This window comes from Oncorhynchus kisutch, linkage group LG12 (assembly GCF_002021735.2).
Source record: "Oncorhynchus kisutch isolate 150728-3 linkage group LG12, Okis_V2, whole genome shotgun sequence".
NCBI lineage: Eukaryota > Metazoa > Chordata > Actinopteri > Salmoniformes > Salmonidae > Oncorhynchus > Oncorhynchus kisutch.
Window position 1 is genome coordinate 49,281,015 of NC_034185.2, and position 19,012 is coordinate 49,300,026.

Below are 19,012 nucleotides of genomic sequence, written 5' to 3' on the forward strand. Positions count from 1 at the left end.
TAGTTGGATGCATTAAAAAGCCCCAGGCCCAACTAGATAGGATGCAGAGGAGGGCCTTGAGGATCATCTCCAGAGTTGGAGCAGTCCAACCACAGCTCCCCTCACTGCAGAGCAGGCTGCAGTGCATCTGGTAAAGGACATGCACACTCTTGACCATCCACTGAATGACCTGCTCCCTCCAAAAAGAGGTAACTGCACCACCACGCTCCTGAGAAACAGCCATCAACTGTCCTGTATAACTGCCCGTACGAACCACCTGCGAAACGACTACTATCAGACTGTATAATAACTCTAGCACTTAAAAGGTTCTCCCAAAAATAATATATTTTTTAAAATCACATTTTAATATTTCAATTTCCATCATGAAAAATGTCCTGTAATGTTTTCAATTGTTCAATATTTTATACACGTCACGTATTATGTATTTTAAATTAGTGTTTTGCAATGATTTGTAATGTATATTCTGCATTTCTTCAGTTTCATCTGTGAGCAAGAATAAATCAACCCAAACTCTTCATCACGTTCTCTCTCTAGTTGGAATGCTGCAATGCCACGATCATGACTGCGCGGAGCCGGCGAGAGATATGGCTCGGAAAATGTACCTCAATTCAGGAATGGAATACAACGGTGTACTCCTAATTATGCCAACTGACAAATCGAGAAGATTGAAATACTGCTAGTTGTTAAATGAATGTTCGTTTTTCGTCAGCATGCTAGGCTAGCTAATCCTATAGCATCCCATTGAAAAGGCGATGCCTAGCGTTGGGGTGAGTAGCTACAGGAAGTGTTATCGAATCCGATAGGCTACTCCAGTCAATATAGACACTGTTATATGGGATGATAATAAATAACATCGTCGCTGCTGCAAGTTAGCTAGATAGTGTTGGCTGTAGCGGGGTTGCCTTGGTGTCTCTCTCTCTCCGTCTGCTCGCTCCCATCTCTCTTTCATGTTCTTCCGCTGCTGCAACAATAAAGTACCATCTTCTCCCTCGCATAGATGTGTTCAGGTTTAAAACGTAGGTTTTTAAAAAACGAATGTATTTCAAATATCCGGATATCAGACAAAAATGAATGTTACTATTCGAATAGTAAAAGTATTTCAAACTCCCATCCCTACTTTCTGCATAGGTTATTATATACCTATTTACCTGTTCAATTATCATTTTAATTAATGATGGACATTGATTATTTTATAACTTTTATGCAGTAGGAGTTTAGTACAACTGCCACACTGGTGTATAGTATTATAACCCAATAATTAAAGCAATTTTTGTATTTTCTTTACTCTTTGCCTGGTCAAGTCAGTGTGCTCCCTCCGCAAAATACTGCTGACTGTTCTTTTTTTAAATAATTATGATAAACGTGAGCTTAAAAATGACGTTTGGTAATTACGTTAACATCTGGAAGAAAAAAACAGGGCAAATATTAGCGACGTCTCTGAGGGACGGGTCTTTTCAAACTCCGAAACCATTTTCAGTTCAGCATTTAGCAGTCAGCATAAAGTGGACGTTTCAGCCAGTTCCACTGAAATGCATCTAGGGAGGTATCGACTGGGTGGTAATTGTTTCAAGCATTATCGTGTGTGTCAAATGCGTCAGTTTATTGTAGGCTATTTCGAAGATAACTGGGCTGATATTGTCAATAGACGTTCACTTTCGTTTTCGGCCTTGCGTCATAAGTAACTATTCGAAACTGCATTTATATTTGTTTGTAGGCGTGTTTTCTTTTATGCCCTCTATAAATACAGTTTCATTTAAGATTCATTTTCGTTTCCTGCTTTGTTGATAATGATGATGATTAGTGTTTCTGTATGCCATATGGTTGGTTGCGGTCATATAAACCCTTCATTGAGTCGGAAACATCGGCAGGTGCCTCTCCTTCAAGTGTTAGAATCTGTATGGACTAGTTTAAGAATAATACACAACAATGATTTCATGGGGAGAGGATTGTCGTAATGGCTTTGGTTTAGTAAAGCCGGGTGGTTTAGATACGACCAAAACGGATATTAGTTGCGTTAATTTGATACACCTTAAATCTAAAATTCAGGCTCTGTCCGCAGGTAACAGTGTGGTCGCGTTTATCAGAAATAATGGGAGACTAGTATCTGTCGCACGGATTCAAGAGGACCTAGATGGGAGAAGATTCACAGGGAAACTGAGTAGGTCTAATCTCGTTAACAATCAATTTTTTATAATATATTTTCTTGAGTTGCCCAGTCATATGTTTTGTGTGCTTTAGAGAGTGTGACATGTAAGGAGAGGATTCGGGCTCTGAGTTGTGGAGATTCTCATGCTGTTTTACTGTCTGAAGAGGGTCGGGTTCTCTGCTTGGACAAAGCCAACATTCTCAGGTGGGTTCCATTCCATAATGATACATTTATATGTAGTTTACCTTAAGGAATTGTCACCCCCTCATTCAAATAGTTAAAGTATAAAAACAATTTGTAATTTAATTCAAACGGGCCAGCTACTCTTAGTCATCTTTCTTCTTTTTTTCCCCAGCCCATTGGGTAACCTATGTAACCGACAGGTAACTCAGGTTGCATGTGGAGACCAGCATTCAATTTTACTAACTCAGGGTAAATGACCATTAACACACCTCTAATCGTTGTTTCACAATGCAACTTAACCAAAACAGTCTAACCTTTCAAAACTGTAATTCTGTACAATGTTCTCATTGTATGGTTGCTTACTTCTGATTTCTGTTCAGATGGTCAGGTTTTCACATGGGGTCAGAACACCAGCGGTCAGCTGGGTTTGGGGTGGGGCGAGCCACGCGACATGTCCATGTCCCCCAAGCCCCTGAAGTCTCTATCAGGGATCCCCCTGGTTCAGATCACTGCAGGGGGAGACCACAGCTTCGCTCTGTCCCTTTCTGGAGCTGTGTTCGGCTGGGGCAAGAACACCGCCGGGCAACTGGGACTAGGGGACACAACAAGTACAGTATACATTATACAATAGCATATGTGTTGACTCTTGTTAAATATATTTAAATAATCAAGGTCCAGACCGAAGACCATGAACAGTACATTATTTGAAACAGGTGTGTTAGTGTTGGGTTTAAACAAAAGTCTTCCCACTCAGTAGTTCTCTCAGGCTGCAGCTGGAGACCCCTGATTTATCTATTATCAACCACATTTTTTGGTGGTTGAAATTATGTTTAAAAAAATAAAGGAAAGTACAGAAATGTGCCTTTATCTGTCTAAAAACAATTTTAACCAGGATGAGAGAGCACAATGTGTCGTGTGTTTGAGGGTTATGTGTTGTAAATAAATAATTATAAACAATTATATATAATAATAACAATAAATTGAACCCAATTTTCTGTAGACAGATGTGCTCCAGCTCCTGTTGTTTGCCTGAATCTGAAGAAGACTGTTTTGATTTCATGTGGAGGAGAACATACTGCCGTTCTGACAAAGGTTGTATATCTGTCTGACATAATTGCACTTTTCCTATAATTTGAACTAAATGTTGTTTGGACCATACAATATGTCTGCATTTTATGTGTGTTTATTTATATTGGTGTCTCAATGTTCGCTGCAGCCAGCGACTGGAACGAGCTGCAACAAACACTCAAACAGGACAGTTTTATCTCTTCATTCAAAGACTCAATCATGGACACTCTTACTGACAGTTGTGGCTGCGTTGCATGATGTATTGTTGTCTCTACCTTCTTGCCCTTTGTGATGTTGTCTGTGCCCAATAATGATTGTGCCATTTTTTGTGCTGCTACCATGTTGTGCTGCTACCATGCTGTTGTTGTGTTGCTACCGTGCTGTGTTGCTGCCATGCTATGTTGTTGGCTTAGGTCTCTAGTGTAGTGTTGTGTTGTCTCTCTTGTCGTGATGTGTTTTGTCCTATATTTCTATTTAATTCATTTATATTTTTAATCCCAGACCCCCTCCCCGCAGGAGGCCTTTTGGTAGGGCGTCATTGTCAGCAAGAATTTGTTCTTAACTGACTTGACTAGTTAAATAATGTTGAAATAAAAAATAAACAAAACAATTGAAATGTTTTAGAGGAAAACACTATGATAACTGTCTGGGTTGATTTTGTTTTAGTTTTAGTTTTTAGTTCCCTGGAAATTTGCATTGAAACATCCTCATTAACGTAGAGGAAAACACTATGATAACTGTCTGGGTTGATTTTGTTCTAGGGAGGTGTGGTGTTCACATTTGGTTCAGGCCACTATGGACAGCTTGGACACAACTCTCTCCGAGATGAACTACGACCTCGAGTGGTGGGGCAACTTTGTGGATCAAAGGTGACCCAGATAGCCTGTGGAAGGTAGGTTACACTTAGTAGACATGATCTGGAATTAACTAAATGTTGTGACACAACAAAAATGTATGTAGGTCTGTTTTCATTTTAGCATAAGACCTTTTAAGAATTCAATGTTGATTTGAGAAATGTTTTCTCTGTCTGTTCAACCACATTAGACACCACACATTAGCATTTGTGGGGCCCTCCAATAAGATGTACTCATTTGGGCGCGGAGAGCAAGGACAGCTGGGAAATGGAGTAAAGATTGATCAGTCTGTGCCCCTTCCAGTACAACTGCCAGGTAAAACATTCATTTATGGTATAACATTAGCCAGAGTACACGCATTTTCAGAACAGATCAAACTTGAATAAAAGTCAACTCAACAAAATGCTTATTTCAATACTCAACTAAAATAACATGAGGTAAAACATGAAATAACCTTAACTTGATCATCAACTATTTTTGTCAACATTTCAGACCAGATTGATGACCAGAAAATTGAACACATTTTTGCTGGAGGAAACCATTCCTTTGCATTGTGCTCTCTTGGTCAGGTATGGACACAATTTGGTTTGAAACAATGAGTTAGCAAAACAGGACATAGTTTGTCCCTTGTACTTAACATTTCTGTGATACGTTGCATCACATTGTCATCTTCCCAGGAGTCTGAAGAAAGGCCTAACAATCTCAGGTCAAGTGTGGGCAAAGTGACACAACAAGCTATAGATGAAGAAATCATTGACAAATGGATCTCGGAATGTGATTCAAAGTCTTGGAAAAAAGGACAGAAGTAAGTATGATATAAGTAGCTATAATTTACCATTGTTGTTATTTCCTTATTTTGTTTATGTACGGTCACATACTGAACTGAAAGATTACTCAAACTTGTAATTGCAGGGAAATCACAAAAATGTTTTCTTCTGCATCGTGTTTAAATGGGAGCTTTCTTGATAAAAGGTAACAGTATTTAATATTGGTTCAAATACATGATTGTCTTATGTTTGAAATATTACATTATCAAAGAATACTGATTTAAATATGGCAAAAATATTGACAATTATTTCTTGCTTTTATTAGTTGTGACAAACATTACCAAACCTCACCAAAACAGTCTGGCCTGGATTATTCACTCGTCCAAGGCGCATTCCGGAAGCTGGCGAAAAAGGGCAAAGTTTTGACTGAGGTATTTTGTGAATATATTTATAAATTGATATGTAATCGATCCTATTCGGACATTTATTCTGACATGTATCTTGAATTAGGGACGATTCACACACCTCTTTCATTGCACTAGGTTGAAGCTGTTGTCCAGCACACACTACTTCGCTCCCTGTATGAGGAGCCCATTGGAGTGGAGGGCTTGAGGGTCTACCTGGTTCTCCCTGAGCTCCTGAGGGTCCTTCACAAACAGCACAGAAGGACAGATCTCACCGAAGCCGTTGCTGCTGCTATCCTCAGACTGCACCCCGACAAGCTGCAGGTCCTCGGTAATGTTGCCCTACATTTAAAATGTTTAAAGTGTGTCACCCCAAATTCAACTTATCAAAAATAATGTAGTCCTAAATCTGTTTGTGCTGTAGACAACTTATTTTGTCCTTGTTCATTCACTGTCTGGCAGATTTAGACTAGGCTCAATTTACAAAACCGTTGATAATTTGAATCGAGTGTGGTAGTGCTGGGCTAAAACAAAACGTGTGCACATTGGGGGTGACCCTGGAATGATTGTGAAGTCGAGCAAATTCTATACCCCCACGAAATGGTTTGAGAAAGTAATCTGTGTGTTAACATGGCCTGTAGGTGACTGCTGGTCCTCATTGAAGCCGTCTGTCATGACCAAGCACATTGGGGTGTGGAAGAAGGCCCTGTCGGGGATTCTGAGGAATGAACATATTCTACGCACTCGTGATACTGGGATCAAGCACCTGCTCCAGGTCCTCGGCCATCTCCACAGAGTCAGTTTCCATGCTTCACTGCTCGTACTGTCAATCCATTTATAATGCTGTTTTTCCATTTTGACCAGTCAACTTCGAGGACCGATCTGGTGACAGGGTGGCAGTTATTTAATTGCAACCTATTTAGAATCGATGAGACTGTAACTGAGATTTGATGAAATCATATTTTGCTGACAAACATGGAAAATATTTAGTTAATACTTGCTAATAATTGTTTATTTATTATCAATGTATTTCACTTTTCTATATTATTTTAAAGGCAAACCAGAAATCCGTAGAGACCCAGACTGTTCCAGACAGTACCTTTTGTATGGAGGAGGTTCACTTCAATCCCATATTTCTAGAGGAGGATGTAAAGCTTTGGCGTTTATGGTCAAAGCAGGTAAGAAAAGTTATTTTGTCTCAGTCACTGATTGCTAACAATGCTAGTTGCTGTCATTCTTGAAGTGTTTTAATGTTCGTTATTTGGGTCTTAGAAAGTGTCCTAGCTTCATCTCAGTAGAGGCTTGAGATTTCCTCTACCTGAAATGGTCTGGAAAGAAAGAGTGAAGGAAACATTTTGTTTTCCTACTGGAGAATCTTTCTCACCTACTAAAGTTCCTCCTTATCACTGCAGATGAACATCATTAGACAAAGAATCTCCTTAATTGAGATGCCTTGTATGTTTTCTTTTACATCACTTTCAGGATGTGGATCAGACACCTGCCATCTTTTGTCGTTACCCATTCTTGATGAATCTGCAGAGCAAGATAAACGTTTTTAACATCAACGCCGCACTCACAAAGGTAATGAAACTTGCTTCTCAATATATAGTATTATAATATACAGCAGATACTATAAATCAAGGTGGCTAACCCCCTACTAGAGACCAACTGACTGTATGCAGGCTTTTGCTCTTGCCCTGCTCTAACACACCTGGTTCTACTAATCAGATGCTCACCAGGATCTTGATTAGCTGAATCAGGTGTGTTAGAACAGGGCTGGAGCAAATGCCTGCATATCAAGTAGCTCTGGGGTGTTGACCATCACTACTGATGAAACCAACCATATTTCTTAACCTTTTTGATGGGAGAAACTGGTTGAAATAATACCTGTATTGTATACTAGAAAAGCACTAACTGAAGACTTAACATTGTACTCTATGCATTGCAGAATCCCCCTAACAATCGCCAAAGGACTGGCATGTGGCCTTTTGACATGTTCCTCGTGGCGGCGCCTGCTCCGTTCTTTGAGCTGAGGCTGAATAGAGCATCACTCATCGAAGACACTTTCCATCAACTGAGTGTAGCGTATCACAGTACCTTCAAGAGGTCCCTTGTGGTAAGTCCATATTTTTTAATATGATGGGACAATGTTTTGAACAGAGAAGGGCTATTCCAAAATGTGCTGCTTACATCTCTCAGGTCTATTTCGACGAGGATGTGAAGCTGACAGATGTCTACAAAAGGGACTTCTTTCTCCATTTGTTTGATAAGCTGTTGGTACCCGAGTCTGGGATGTTCATGTACAACGACACCAATACGCTGGCCTGGTTCCCTGCAATGGTGAGGCACGTTTAGGGAAATCGCACATGGATTATGAGGTTTTCTGCTCCTAAACACATTATTTTATTTCTATATAGATAATCATTGTACTTTAAAATAGCTTCAAATATGCTGGTAGTGAAACACTGTAATAATATGTTCCTAGAGAGGATCTACTACTATATTAATACTGTATTACTAGCCTACTAGTGTATTCTAGAAACCACACTACCTTCCCTTTACTGTATATTAATAATTTTCCCCATGTTAACAACAGCATGTCTTGTACTTTCACTCTTGGCTTATTTCTTGTCTCTTGTCCAACACATCCTCACTAACAGCCTAGAGTGGAGGAGAAGCATTATTTCCTGTTTGGGGTTCTGTGTGGGATGGCCCTGTACAACAACAACATGGTGCACCTCCCCTTCCCCATGGCCTTCTTCAAGAAGCTGGTGAACATCAATCCCTCTTTAGAGGACCTGAGAGAGTTTAGCCCCATTGAAGCAGGGTAAGTTCAGACCATAATATATTGTTATCCCTTAGTCAGTAATGTATTACAGTACAGGCAGTTGTATTTGTTATAAGGACACCAAGGACAGATTAAGAAATTGCATCTCAAGGCATTTTATTGCATCTCAAGGGCAGGGCACTTGCTCTGTGAGGATAAGCAATTATTAATTATTTGGATAAATAGTTTTTCATTTATGAAAGCATCATGATTTATTGATTGCCAATTTATAATTGTCACATTTATTGTCACGTATTATTTTCAATGCTTTTGAAGGAGTTTGCAGTACATCTTGGATTACCCTGATGATGATGTTGAAAACATGGACATGACTTTCTCAGTATGTATTGATTTCAAACAGTTTGATTGATGAACAAGTAAAATGTAACATAATATAGATGTAGGATTTTAATTTGATCAACCTTTTGTTGCTGACAATTTTCCCACACTGCAAGAAATACAAACTTGTAGTGTATTTTAAAGACTTCTAAAGTTAGGCAATTTCCACTTTAAAATGACCCCTACAAAATAATGTCCATTAAATATAATTATGGGCTGTATCACATCTGGCCGCGACAAAAATAACAACAGAGTTACACATGGGACAAACAAACAAACATAGACCCACTGGCTCCAGGTCATCTACAAGTCCATGCTAGGTAAAGCTCCGCCTTATCTCAGCTCACTGGTCACGATGGCAACACCCATCCGTAGCACGCGCTCCAGCAGGTGTATCTCACTGATCATCCCTAAAGCCAACACCTCATTTGGCCGCCTTTCGTTCCAGTACTCTGCTGCCTGTGACTGGAACGAATTGCAAAAATCGCTGAAGTTGGAGACTTTTATCTCCCTCACCAACTTCAAACATCAGCTATCTGAGCGGCTAACCGATCGCTGCAGCTGTACATAGTCTATTGGTAAATAGCCCACCCTTTCTCACCTACCTCATCCCCATACTGTTTTTATTTATTTACTTTTCTGCTCTTTTGCACACCAATATCTCTACCTGTACATGACCATCTGATCATTCATCACTCCAGTGTTAATCTGCAAAATTGTAATTATTTGACTACCTCCTCATGCCTTTTGCACACATTGTATATAGACTCCCCCTTTGGTTTCTACTGTGTTATTGACTTGTTAATTGTTTACTCCATGTGTAACTCTTTGTTGTCTGCTCACACTGCTATGCTTTATCTTGGCCAGGTCGCAGTTGCAAATGAGAACTTGTTCTCAACTAGCCTACCTGGTTAAATAAAGGTGAAATAAAAATAAATAAAAAAATACAGTCAATAACACAATAGAAATCTTTATACACTGTGTGCAAATGAAGTAAGGAGGTAAGGCAATAAATGGGCCATATTGGCAAAGTAATAACAATTTAGCAATTAACACTGGAGTGATAGATGTGCAGATGAGGATGTGCAAGTTTAAATACTGGTGTGCAAAAGAGCAGAAAAATACAAAAAACATATATGGGGATGAGGTAGGTAGTTGGTTGGATGGGCTATTTACAGATGGGTTGTGTCCAGCTGAAGCGATCAGTAAATATATATATATTTTTAATTTTACTTGGCAAGTCAGTTAAGAACAAATTCTTATTTTCAATGACGGCCTAGGAACGGTGGGTTAACTGCCTGTTCAGGGGCAGAACGACAGATTTGTACCTTGTCAGCTCAGGGGTTTGAACTTGCAACCATCCAGTTACTAGTCCAACTCTCTAACCACTAGGCTACCCTGCCGCCCTAAGCTGCTCTGATGCCGATGCTTGAAGTTAGTGAGGGAGATCAACTTCAGTGATTTTTGCATTTCGTACCAGTCATTGGCAGCAGAGAACTGGAAGGAAAGGCATCCAAAGGAGGTTTTGGCTTTGGGGATGACCAGTGAAATATACCTGCTGGAGAACGTGCTACGGGTGGGTGTTGCTATGGTGACCAGTAAGCTGAGATAAGGCGGAGCTTTACCTTGCAAAGACTTATAGATGACCTGGAGCCAGTGGGTTTGGTGACGATTATGTAGCGAGAACCAGCCAACGAGAGCATACAGGTCACAATGGTGGGTAGTATATGGGGCTTTGGTGACAAAACGGATGGCACTGTGATAGACTGCATCCAATTGGCTGAGGTGAGTGTTGGAGGCTATTTTGTAAATGACATCGCCGAAGTCAAGGATCGGCAGGATAAATAAGAATTTGTTCTTAACTGACTTAAATAAAAAATAATTCACTAAATAATTCACATTTTCTGTTGCTGCAGGATTATTTTCCTGCTGTATCAAATTGGCTCAAATTAAGTTCCTACATCTGTAGTTAATTGAAGTGGTATGAATTCCTGAACATAAGATAAATTATATTATTTCAGTGTGTATGTCTCTCACATATCACTCCCATCTAGTTGTCCATACCCTCAGTCTGCAGTGTTATCATTGTTAATTTACCTCACTTTTTTCATTACTCACTATTATAGGTGATGTGGGGTGATGTAGCGGTGGAACTTGATCCCAAAGAAACTGGAAAACTCGTCACAAGTGCCAACAAGTAAGATTATAGCAATATTTACAACTGACAAAATACAAGGTTTACAGTATGACACTCCATTGCTACAGCTACCAGGATTGGGGTCAATTCCATTTCGGCAATATCATCACACATTGAAATATATTTGTATGAATGGAGAAATCATAATGGAAAGTAAATGACGCTTCTCATTCCTTGAATTGACAGCAACCTATACTAGCTACAACTCAATGGATATCTGACTCTGTCGTCGTAAGAAGTGGACCAAAGCGCAGTGTGGTGTGAATCCATTCTTTTATTGAATGGCGAAAAACAAAGAACACTTAAACAAAATGCCGCTATGCTAATGAGTGCTGACACAGGCAACTACACATAGACAATAACCCACAAAATACCCAAAGAGGATGGCTGCCTAAATAGGGTTCCCAATCAGAGACAACGATAAACACCTGCCTCTAATTGAGAACCAATCTAGGCAACCATAGACCAACATAAACACCTAGGTGAAAACAACCCCATAAATCTACAAAAAACCCTAGACAGTACAAACACCCTAGAATAAGACAAAAACACACATATCACCCATGTCACACCCTGACCTAACCAAAATAATAAAGAAAACAAAGAATACTAAGGTCAGGGCGTGACAGTCTGTCATTCTTTTGACAGGAAGGAGTTTGTTGACACCTATGTGAACTACATCTTCAACCAGTCAGTAGAGGTGGTGTTTGAAGAGTTCAGGAAAGGCTTCTTCAAGGTGTGTGACAAGGACGTGGTGGAGTTCTTCCAGCCAGAGGAACTGAGGGGAGTGATGGTGGGGAAGGAGAATTTCGACTGGGAAATGCTGAAACAGGTCAGAACCATGTTTTGTTACTACATGACTGAAGCTCAATCCCAAATCTACCCTGAGTCAATTGTCTACATCTGAGAGCATTAGACAAGTAAAAACATATAACATATTGCAGAAATGTCACCTAGCCTATCAGAGGGCAAGATGGAGCCTTAAAAACAAGTGTCCTGGGGCTGATTTGGGATTCATGGTGAACATGTTCTGCAACCTGGCTAAAATGTTTTGATGCATTGATTTGACAAGTAGTTTGAATGGTGTCAAGTGTCTATTGCTTCACCATATATTAATTGAGGGCATTTCCCCCCAAACTAGAACACTGTGTATGAAGGAGAGTACCATGCTGGGCATCCCAACATCGTCACATTCTGGGAGGTGTTTGAGGAACTGACAGAGGATCAAAAGAAAGCGTTCCTGTGTAAGTATGGAACGTTTTCATTGTAACAGATGAACCAATAACGTAGGCTACTGAGAATAAAGTTATATTCTGTCATTCACTGCCCTCTCCCTTTTACCACCTTTGCCCCTTCAGTGTTCCTGACTGGCTGTGATCGTGTGCCCATCCTGGGTATGAACCAGATCAGGATGACGGTCCAAACCCTTCTCAACTCCTCCCAACTGCATTTCCCAGAGGCGCTGACCTGTCACTCTCTGTTGCAGCTGCCCATCTACCCCTCCAAAGAGACACTACAGAGCAGACTTATAGAAGCTGTTGGCCACAACAGAGGTTTCAAGAATGAATAATGGGTGTATAGTGTTGCTGCTATTTACACACTCCTCTCCTGTGTTCATCTTTTCATTGTTCCATAGTTGGGTGTAAGATTTGGATTGTTTTAATGTATGGTTGTATTTCAAATCCTAACTTGAGATCTGTACGGTACTATGACATTATCATATTGCATTTGTGACAGGTTAAAGGAAATATTCATAGCCTGTTATACATTAAAAAAGTATTAGTAAGTTCATAGTATGTGAGGATCTTAAAACATCTAAGGTTAAAAAGATCATGCATTCAGTATTAGTTGATAGAGATTGAAAACATTCATAATTGTGTTAAAGTTCAAATCCGTCAAGCGTACAAAGGGTACGAATTGTGAGTAATGTGTAAACGTTCTATTGATTACTTTATTTTGTGGTGCCTAAAAGTGTTAATCTGTGATCTACGAAATGCTCTTAATCTATGAGCCTTAGATCGATTGCTCTGGTCTCCACCCATATTCCTGGGGAAATGGCGGTCTTTTCTCATTCAACTAAAAGTTGAATTGAGAAAACAACACAGTATCACTCTCGTGATTATTTCTCCCCTGTTTTCAGGTACTTTATTGATGATAAAAAAAGAGTAATTTAATGTTATAACTCGCTAACATGTCAAGAGTGTTTAAGGTGTGTCTTAGTAACATCTTGAGGAAGTTAGAGTTAAGTTTGCAGAGAGTAATATTAGCCCTGCTCGGTTGTAGCGAAGAATAGCATCCTACTGAGAGTAGCTGACATTTTATGTCGATTGTGAATGAACATGTGCGTTGTTGATAAGATATTTTGCTGTGTTATTTGTATAATGGTTTTTCTTTTTTGTAATGTGTTACTTTTGTAAAGATTGAACTAAAAGTTGAATTGAGAAAACAACACTGTATCACTCTCGTGATTATTTCTCCCCTGTTTTCAGGGGCGTAACACATTCACCAAATTGTATTAAAACATTTATAAATCAAAAAGTACAGCATGGTTTGTGCCTGCACATTAAACAACACATTAACAACCAAGATACAAGGAAACAGATCATTTGGCACACGTCCTTCTCAAATCATCCTTCCAAAATTCACAAGATAGGGAAGGATTTAACTCAAGGTGCTCTATATACTTTAAAGGTAATTTACAATTGAGCAGACATGCCAGCATTTACCATGAATGTGATCTCAGTGAACATCTGCGACAAGGCCTTTAAAGGGTGTATTTTCGGTTGCATGGTGCTCTGACAAAAAGAGAACCTCCAGGCTCATGATTTGAACACCACTGACCTCAACTTGTAATTAGAGTACTACTCAAGTTCATGGCACTTCCAAGTTAACTTTATTTTATTTTTTCCTTTATCTAGGCAAATCTGTTAACACATTCTTATTTTCAACGACGGCCTAGGAACAGTGGGTTCAGGGGCAGAACGACAGATTTCTACCTTGTTAGCTCAGGGGGTTGAACTTGCAATCTTGCAGTTACTAGTCCAACGCTCTAACCACTAGGCTACCCTGCTGCCCCATTATCTTGGCCAGGTCGCAGTTGTAAATGAGAACTTGTTCTCAACTAGCCTACCTGGTTAAATAAAGGTGAAATTAATAAAAATTTAAAAAGCCCTAATCTATGGATTTCAGATGACTGGGAATAAAGATATACATCTGTTTGTAAAAAAGTATGGACGTGGATCAGAAAACCAGACATTATCTAGTGTGACCACCATTTGCCTCATGGGGCACTCTGTTCACAACTTTGACATCAGCAACCCGCTCGCCCACACGACGCCATACATGTGATCTGCAGTTGTGAGGCAGGTTGGACATACTGTCAAATTCTCTCAAATGACATTGGAGGAGGCTTATGGTAGAAATATGAACATTCAATTATCTTGCAACAGCTTTGGTGGACATTCCAGCACTCAGCATGCCAATTGTATGCTCCCTCAAAATTTGAGACATCTGTGGCATTGTGTTGTGTGACAAAACTGCACATTTTAGTGTCCCCAGCACAAGGTTTATGCACCTGTGTAACGATCATGCTGTTTAATCAGCTTCTTGATCTGCCACACCTGTCACGCCCTGGGGCCTGTTGCACAAAACTAGGATAAGGGATTAAGCCAGGATATCTTGGTGATCCTGGCTCAATTGATCCGTAATCCGGTTGCACTAAAGATGGATAGGGGGCAGGAGGATATGTTATGGTATAAATTACCATGGAGATTTATTCTGTGGAGCTAGCCTGCTCCAGACCAGGCTACAATTCCAGGATCTATTTAATCTCATCCCTAATGTCAGTCAGCAGTCACCACAAATGGAAACCAATAGTTATTTCACTGCTCACTATACATTGTTATCACATATAACTAGACCCACTGTTATTATTTAAACGTTTGTGATCATTAATTTCAATGATTTTGGATAAAAAATGATTTTTAGATGATGTTGCTATCATTAGATAATTTACAGTTTCCCATAGACTATAAGGCTATATATAAAATGATAGAATATTAGGGCCACAGAGGGGAAAAAAACACAAGTCATAATATTGTAACCAGTTGTTTTAAAGGAGGACAGTTGTTAAAATGACAGATGTGGGGCATTTTGTGAAATTGTACTTCAGTATGGTTTCATAAACAAAGACATGCTGATGTGCCAGAATATTAAGTATCACATTGTCATAAGTATCAAAACTGTAAAAACAATATGTAGCTTTTCTGCAGAAAGAACCAGCCTCATAAATTTATGACTTTATCCTTTTTCTTCAGTGTGGCCCTAGTACTCTGTCATATAAACAAATACACATTCCATATGAATATAAAAACACAATGTGTAACATTATGTTCCTTTATTGAATAAGGACAAAACAAAGCAGGTAAACCATCAGCTCCTTTCGAAACTGAAGTCACAGTGACTCTACAAGATGGAAAGCACAGAATCCAAGCATATTATACATACACATTCAAAGGTCTGTATATAACACACCCTGCATGTCTGCACACTAAAATAAATGCAGGACAAATCCATACACATCAACTGAACAGACAAATGAATGGATGCAGTAGCCTCCCTGCAGCCTTGTATTACACACAGTATACCGCACAATCATAAGAGGCCAAATTCGTCAAAAAACGAACCCAAAAAAAACCAAATTCCTCTGCCACCGCAGGACATATTTAACCAAAATTGAAAGCACACATACTAACTAAAATAATTCAACACATATTGGTCCCTCAGCAGCCGACCACTGTCGTCATCAGGGAAGATTGCCGGATTGTCCCAGTCCATGGCTGGTGGCACTCTGGGGGCCCTCTCCTTCCTCAGGCAGGCCACATTGTGGAGGACAGCACAAGCCACAGTAATATCACATGCCCTAACAGGGCTGACCCTTAATTTGTGAAGGCAGTGAAAGCGTGCCTTCAGGAGGCCAAAGGTCATTTCAACTCTGGCCCTGGTCCTGGCATGGGCATGGTTGTAGGCCTGCTGTGCTTCCTGGGGGTCTGTGAAAGGTGTCAGGAGAAAAGGCTGGCAGCCATACCCCCTGTCTCCCAGCAACACACCAGAGAATTCACCTGTCAACACAAAATCTCATCATTACTACCTCATAAACACAGTGATATTCTTGACACAGCCATGATGGTTATAAATAGAGGTTGTGTGGCTTACCTTGTGATAGGCACTGAGATTTCAGAGGCCCGAAAGATTCTGGAGTCATGGACTGAGCCAGGCCATTTTGCCACAACATTGCTGATCACACAGTCAGCATTGCAGACCATCTGAAATCATAAGATGAGGAATATTACACCAATCAATGCACATCACTGGCAATGCAGAGTGTTCGTCAATGGACAATATCAAAAAGTTATGTTCACCTGAACATTAATGCTGTGAAAGGATTTCCTATTCACAAAAATCGGCCTCATGGGCACCTGAGGGGGCTTTTATCCTTGTGTGTGCAGTCCACTGCAACAATGACATTGGGGAAACCTGTCACACAAAGTAATGAGTATCCTACTATGTGTTAACAGTTGTCCTGTAATTTGTAGATCCTCTTACCTGCAATCCTATAGAACTCCTCTTTGATGTCACAGAGTCTTCTGTGGCCAGGGAAGGAGATGAAGACATCTGCTAATGCTTTGATAGCCAGACACACACTCCTTAATGTGCGGCAAATTGTGGCCTTGTTCAGCTGTTCTGCATCCCCCACTGAGTACAGGAAGGCTCCACTAGCAAAAAAGCGCAAGGCCACACAAACCATTTTCTCCACACTCAGTGCATGGCTCCGTGCAGTGCGGTGCTTAATCCTGGGACCCAGTAGTCTGCATAGATACCTGATGCCATCTGCAGAAAACCTGTATCTTTCATATAGATGGTCATCAGGGAAGGCCAGTGGGTCCAACCGGTCCCTGAAGACCCTTTCTCGCCTGAAGGCTCTCCTCAGCACAAGTGCTTCTTCATCCACCACATCTCGCACGAATGGGCATGCCATTGTCAGAGCAGAAAGGAACACACAATTTTGGGCCTTCATATAGGCTAGTGGCCACACCTGGTGCTGGGGGGGTGGGCAAAAGAGGGCGATGCCTTATAACGATGACTTGGTTGTACTGATTGCTGGGAAAATAAAAATAAAAATTAGAAAGATGCCACCGTCCTGTGTGCTCACAATAAGAGCTCATATGTCATGGCTCACTTGACTTTACGAGAATATACCTAATTTTTATTTTGAGCTGTGTCATCTTCTTGGAGCTGGGGGAGGAAAGAAAAATAATGATTAATACATTTGTGTTACAGTTAGCATACAGTGTACATTGAAGGCATATCTCACCTCCCTCAAGTTTTTTTATTTCAAGGTCCAGTTTCCTAATTGTCCTCTTTTTTTTATTTCGAACTCCAGTGCAAGATTTTCCATCTTTTTCTTCTTGTACTGAATGTCTATGTCTGCCAGTTCTATTTGGCGCCGGAGGTGGTTGCCATACAACTTTCTGATAGCTTGTGAGCTCTGTGAACACAATACAATTAGCGCAGCTGGAATTTGGCAGGATGTGGTGTCCTTTTATTAATACGCACTATGTTGCCAGGCTGGTTTTCCCACTGTATAGCATCTGGGTCCTGTAAAAGAAATTAGATTTTTTGATTTTGATGAGGACTCCTCACCATTGTAGAGTAAATAGTACTTTCACAGTCTTAACATGATACCTCATGCCTTCTGGAATCCAGAGAGATGGTCTCCTCCTCATCATCGTCTCCATCATGTGCTGTTGCTGCTGCACTGGGGCCTTCACCCTATCACATTTAATCGGATTCATATTGAAGCTAGTAGACAAGACATGCCAGGTCTACAGTATGCCTTTGATGGAGTACTCACTGGATCAGCATCGTCTGGTGCTTGTGCTGGTGGCTCTAACAGGAACACAGTGCTGCCAGACACTGCAAGGCAATAGGTAAACCAAAGTCAGACAGTCCAAATTGATTCAATATGAATGTGGTTGTATCCCATGTAGAGATGGAAGGACATACCTTGAATGAAGCGGGTGGCATCTTGGGAGGAACCTATGCTCGTCTCTTTCCCCCCAGGGATCCCCTCTAAGACGGGCCTGCCTTTATTTAGCTCCAAGGCCATGTCCTCTGCTGGGGTAAGGTCAGCCTTTGGTGACCCACCACCCGTGCCTTGTCTGTGGGTATTCTTTTTCACTGCTAAAACAGTACAGACAATGTGTGAGCAGGCACCTTCTGGGTACAATATATGCTTGTGCTTTGTTAAATATTAGTCAGGGACCATACCATTCTGCAGAATGTTCTTGTATGTGATTTTGACCTGCTGCCATGTCCGTTTTGGCCCGTTCATGTTTAATCTACACACACACACACACACACACACACACACACACACACACACACACACAATGGAGTCACACTGCAAAAAATTACTTGGTATTTTTGTCTTGTTTTCAGTAAAAATATCAAAAAATGTATCATAGCTTTATACAGTGTGATGGAGTTACTTTACACAATTTCACTCATATCTGCAGTGCATTTCAATAAAAAAAATTAACCGTTTCATAATTACAGTACAACTGCATTTTTGGAGATGTGAATTAAATATTTGAATTGTAATTGTGATGTTTCAGCGGAGCGGTGAGTGTGTAATTGTGCACTACTTACGCATTCAGGCGGTCTGCAATACTTTGCCACGCTTTTTCTCTTTGCTTTATCACTGTGGCGGTGTTGCCTTTCTTCTTAATTATATATTTTACCTCCTCGTATGCCTCCATGAGGATTTGTGCTTCCGACGGGGAAAAGTACGCGGCTCTAGTTGCCATGGTAAATCAGTTAATCTGTGATCTGTGGCGGGGTCTATTTGAGTGAGCCGTGAGCGCGCACCTATCCAGGATTTGTTTCACCTGGCTTAATGAATCCGTGTCTGCTCATCCTGGCTTGGTCTTTGTGCAACCAATTAAGCCTGGACGCACATGTTTTGGCTTCATTGAGCTCAGCTGAGTCATTTATCCCGGATGTCTTAATTCTACTTTTGTGCAACAGGCCCCTGGCCTTAGTATTCTGTGTTTTCTTTATTATGTTGGTTAGGCCAGGGTGTGACATGGGTGATTTATGTGTCTTGTTTTGTCTAGGGGTTTTGTAGTCTATGGGGTTGTGTTCAGTTGAGTGTTCTAGGTAAGTC

The 19,012-nt window shown here is 40.5% G+C and overlaps 1 protein-coding gene across 3 annotated transcripts; it reads left to right on the forward strand.

Moving 5' to 3' along the window:
* The first annotated feature begins 560 nt into the window (after positions 1 to 560).
* LOC109901113 (probable E3 ubiquitin-protein ligase HERC3) lies at positions 561 to 13,249 on the forward strand. 3 transcript variants are annotated; one of them, XM_031837734.1, is made up of 24 exons: positions 1,528 to 2,158; positions 2,239 to 2,350; positions 2,502 to 2,578; positions 2,710 to 2,937; positions 3,330 to 3,421; positions 4,159 to 4,289; positions 4,442 to 4,566; positions 4,744 to 4,820; positions 4,929 to 5,056; positions 5,164 to 5,223; positions 5,344 to 5,449; positions 5,561 to 5,753; positions 6,064 to 6,218; positions 6,478 to 6,600; positions 6,905 to 7,003; positions 7,371 to 7,538; positions 7,622 to 7,762; positions 8,083 to 8,249; positions 8,526 to 8,589; positions 10,715 to 10,785; positions 11,434 to 11,617; positions 11,927 to 12,029; positions 12,144 to 12,179; positions 12,272 to 13,249. In XM_031837734.1, exons 1-24 carry the CDS (start codon positions 1,927 to 1,929, stop codon positions 12,349 to 12,351), a joined length of 2,952 nt encoding a protein of 983 aa, XP_031693594.1. In that variant the 5' UTR covers positions 1,528 to 1,926; the 3' UTR covers positions 12,352 to 13,249. The 3 variants fall into 3 exon arrangements, with proteins under 3 accessions (XP_031693595.1, XP_031693594.1, XP_031693593.1); XM_031837735.1 differs by lacking the exon at positions 2,502 to 2,578 and adding an exon at positions 561 to 767 and having other exon boundaries at positions 2,060 to 2,158; positions 12,144 to 13,248; XM_031837733.1 differs by having other exon boundaries at positions 1,529 to 2,158; positions 12,144 to 13,249.
* The last annotated feature ends 5,763 nt before the right edge of the window (positions 13,250 to 19,012 follow it).

Bases quoted from the DNA above. Each gene is read 5' to 3' on its own strand.
- LOC109901113 (XM_031837733.1), top strand. From the start codon at position 1,927: ATGATTTCATGGGGAGAGGATTGTCGTAATGGCTTTGGTTTAGTAAAG. The intron at 5,754-6,063 runs GTAATGTTGCCC...CATGGCCTGTAG, and splicing joins CGACAAGCTGCAGGTCCTCG to GTGACTGCTGGTCCTCATTG. The intron at 6,219-6,477 runs GTCAGTTTCCAT...ATTATTTTAAAG, and splicing joins TCCTCGGCCATCTCCACAGA to GCAAACCAGAAATCCGTAGA.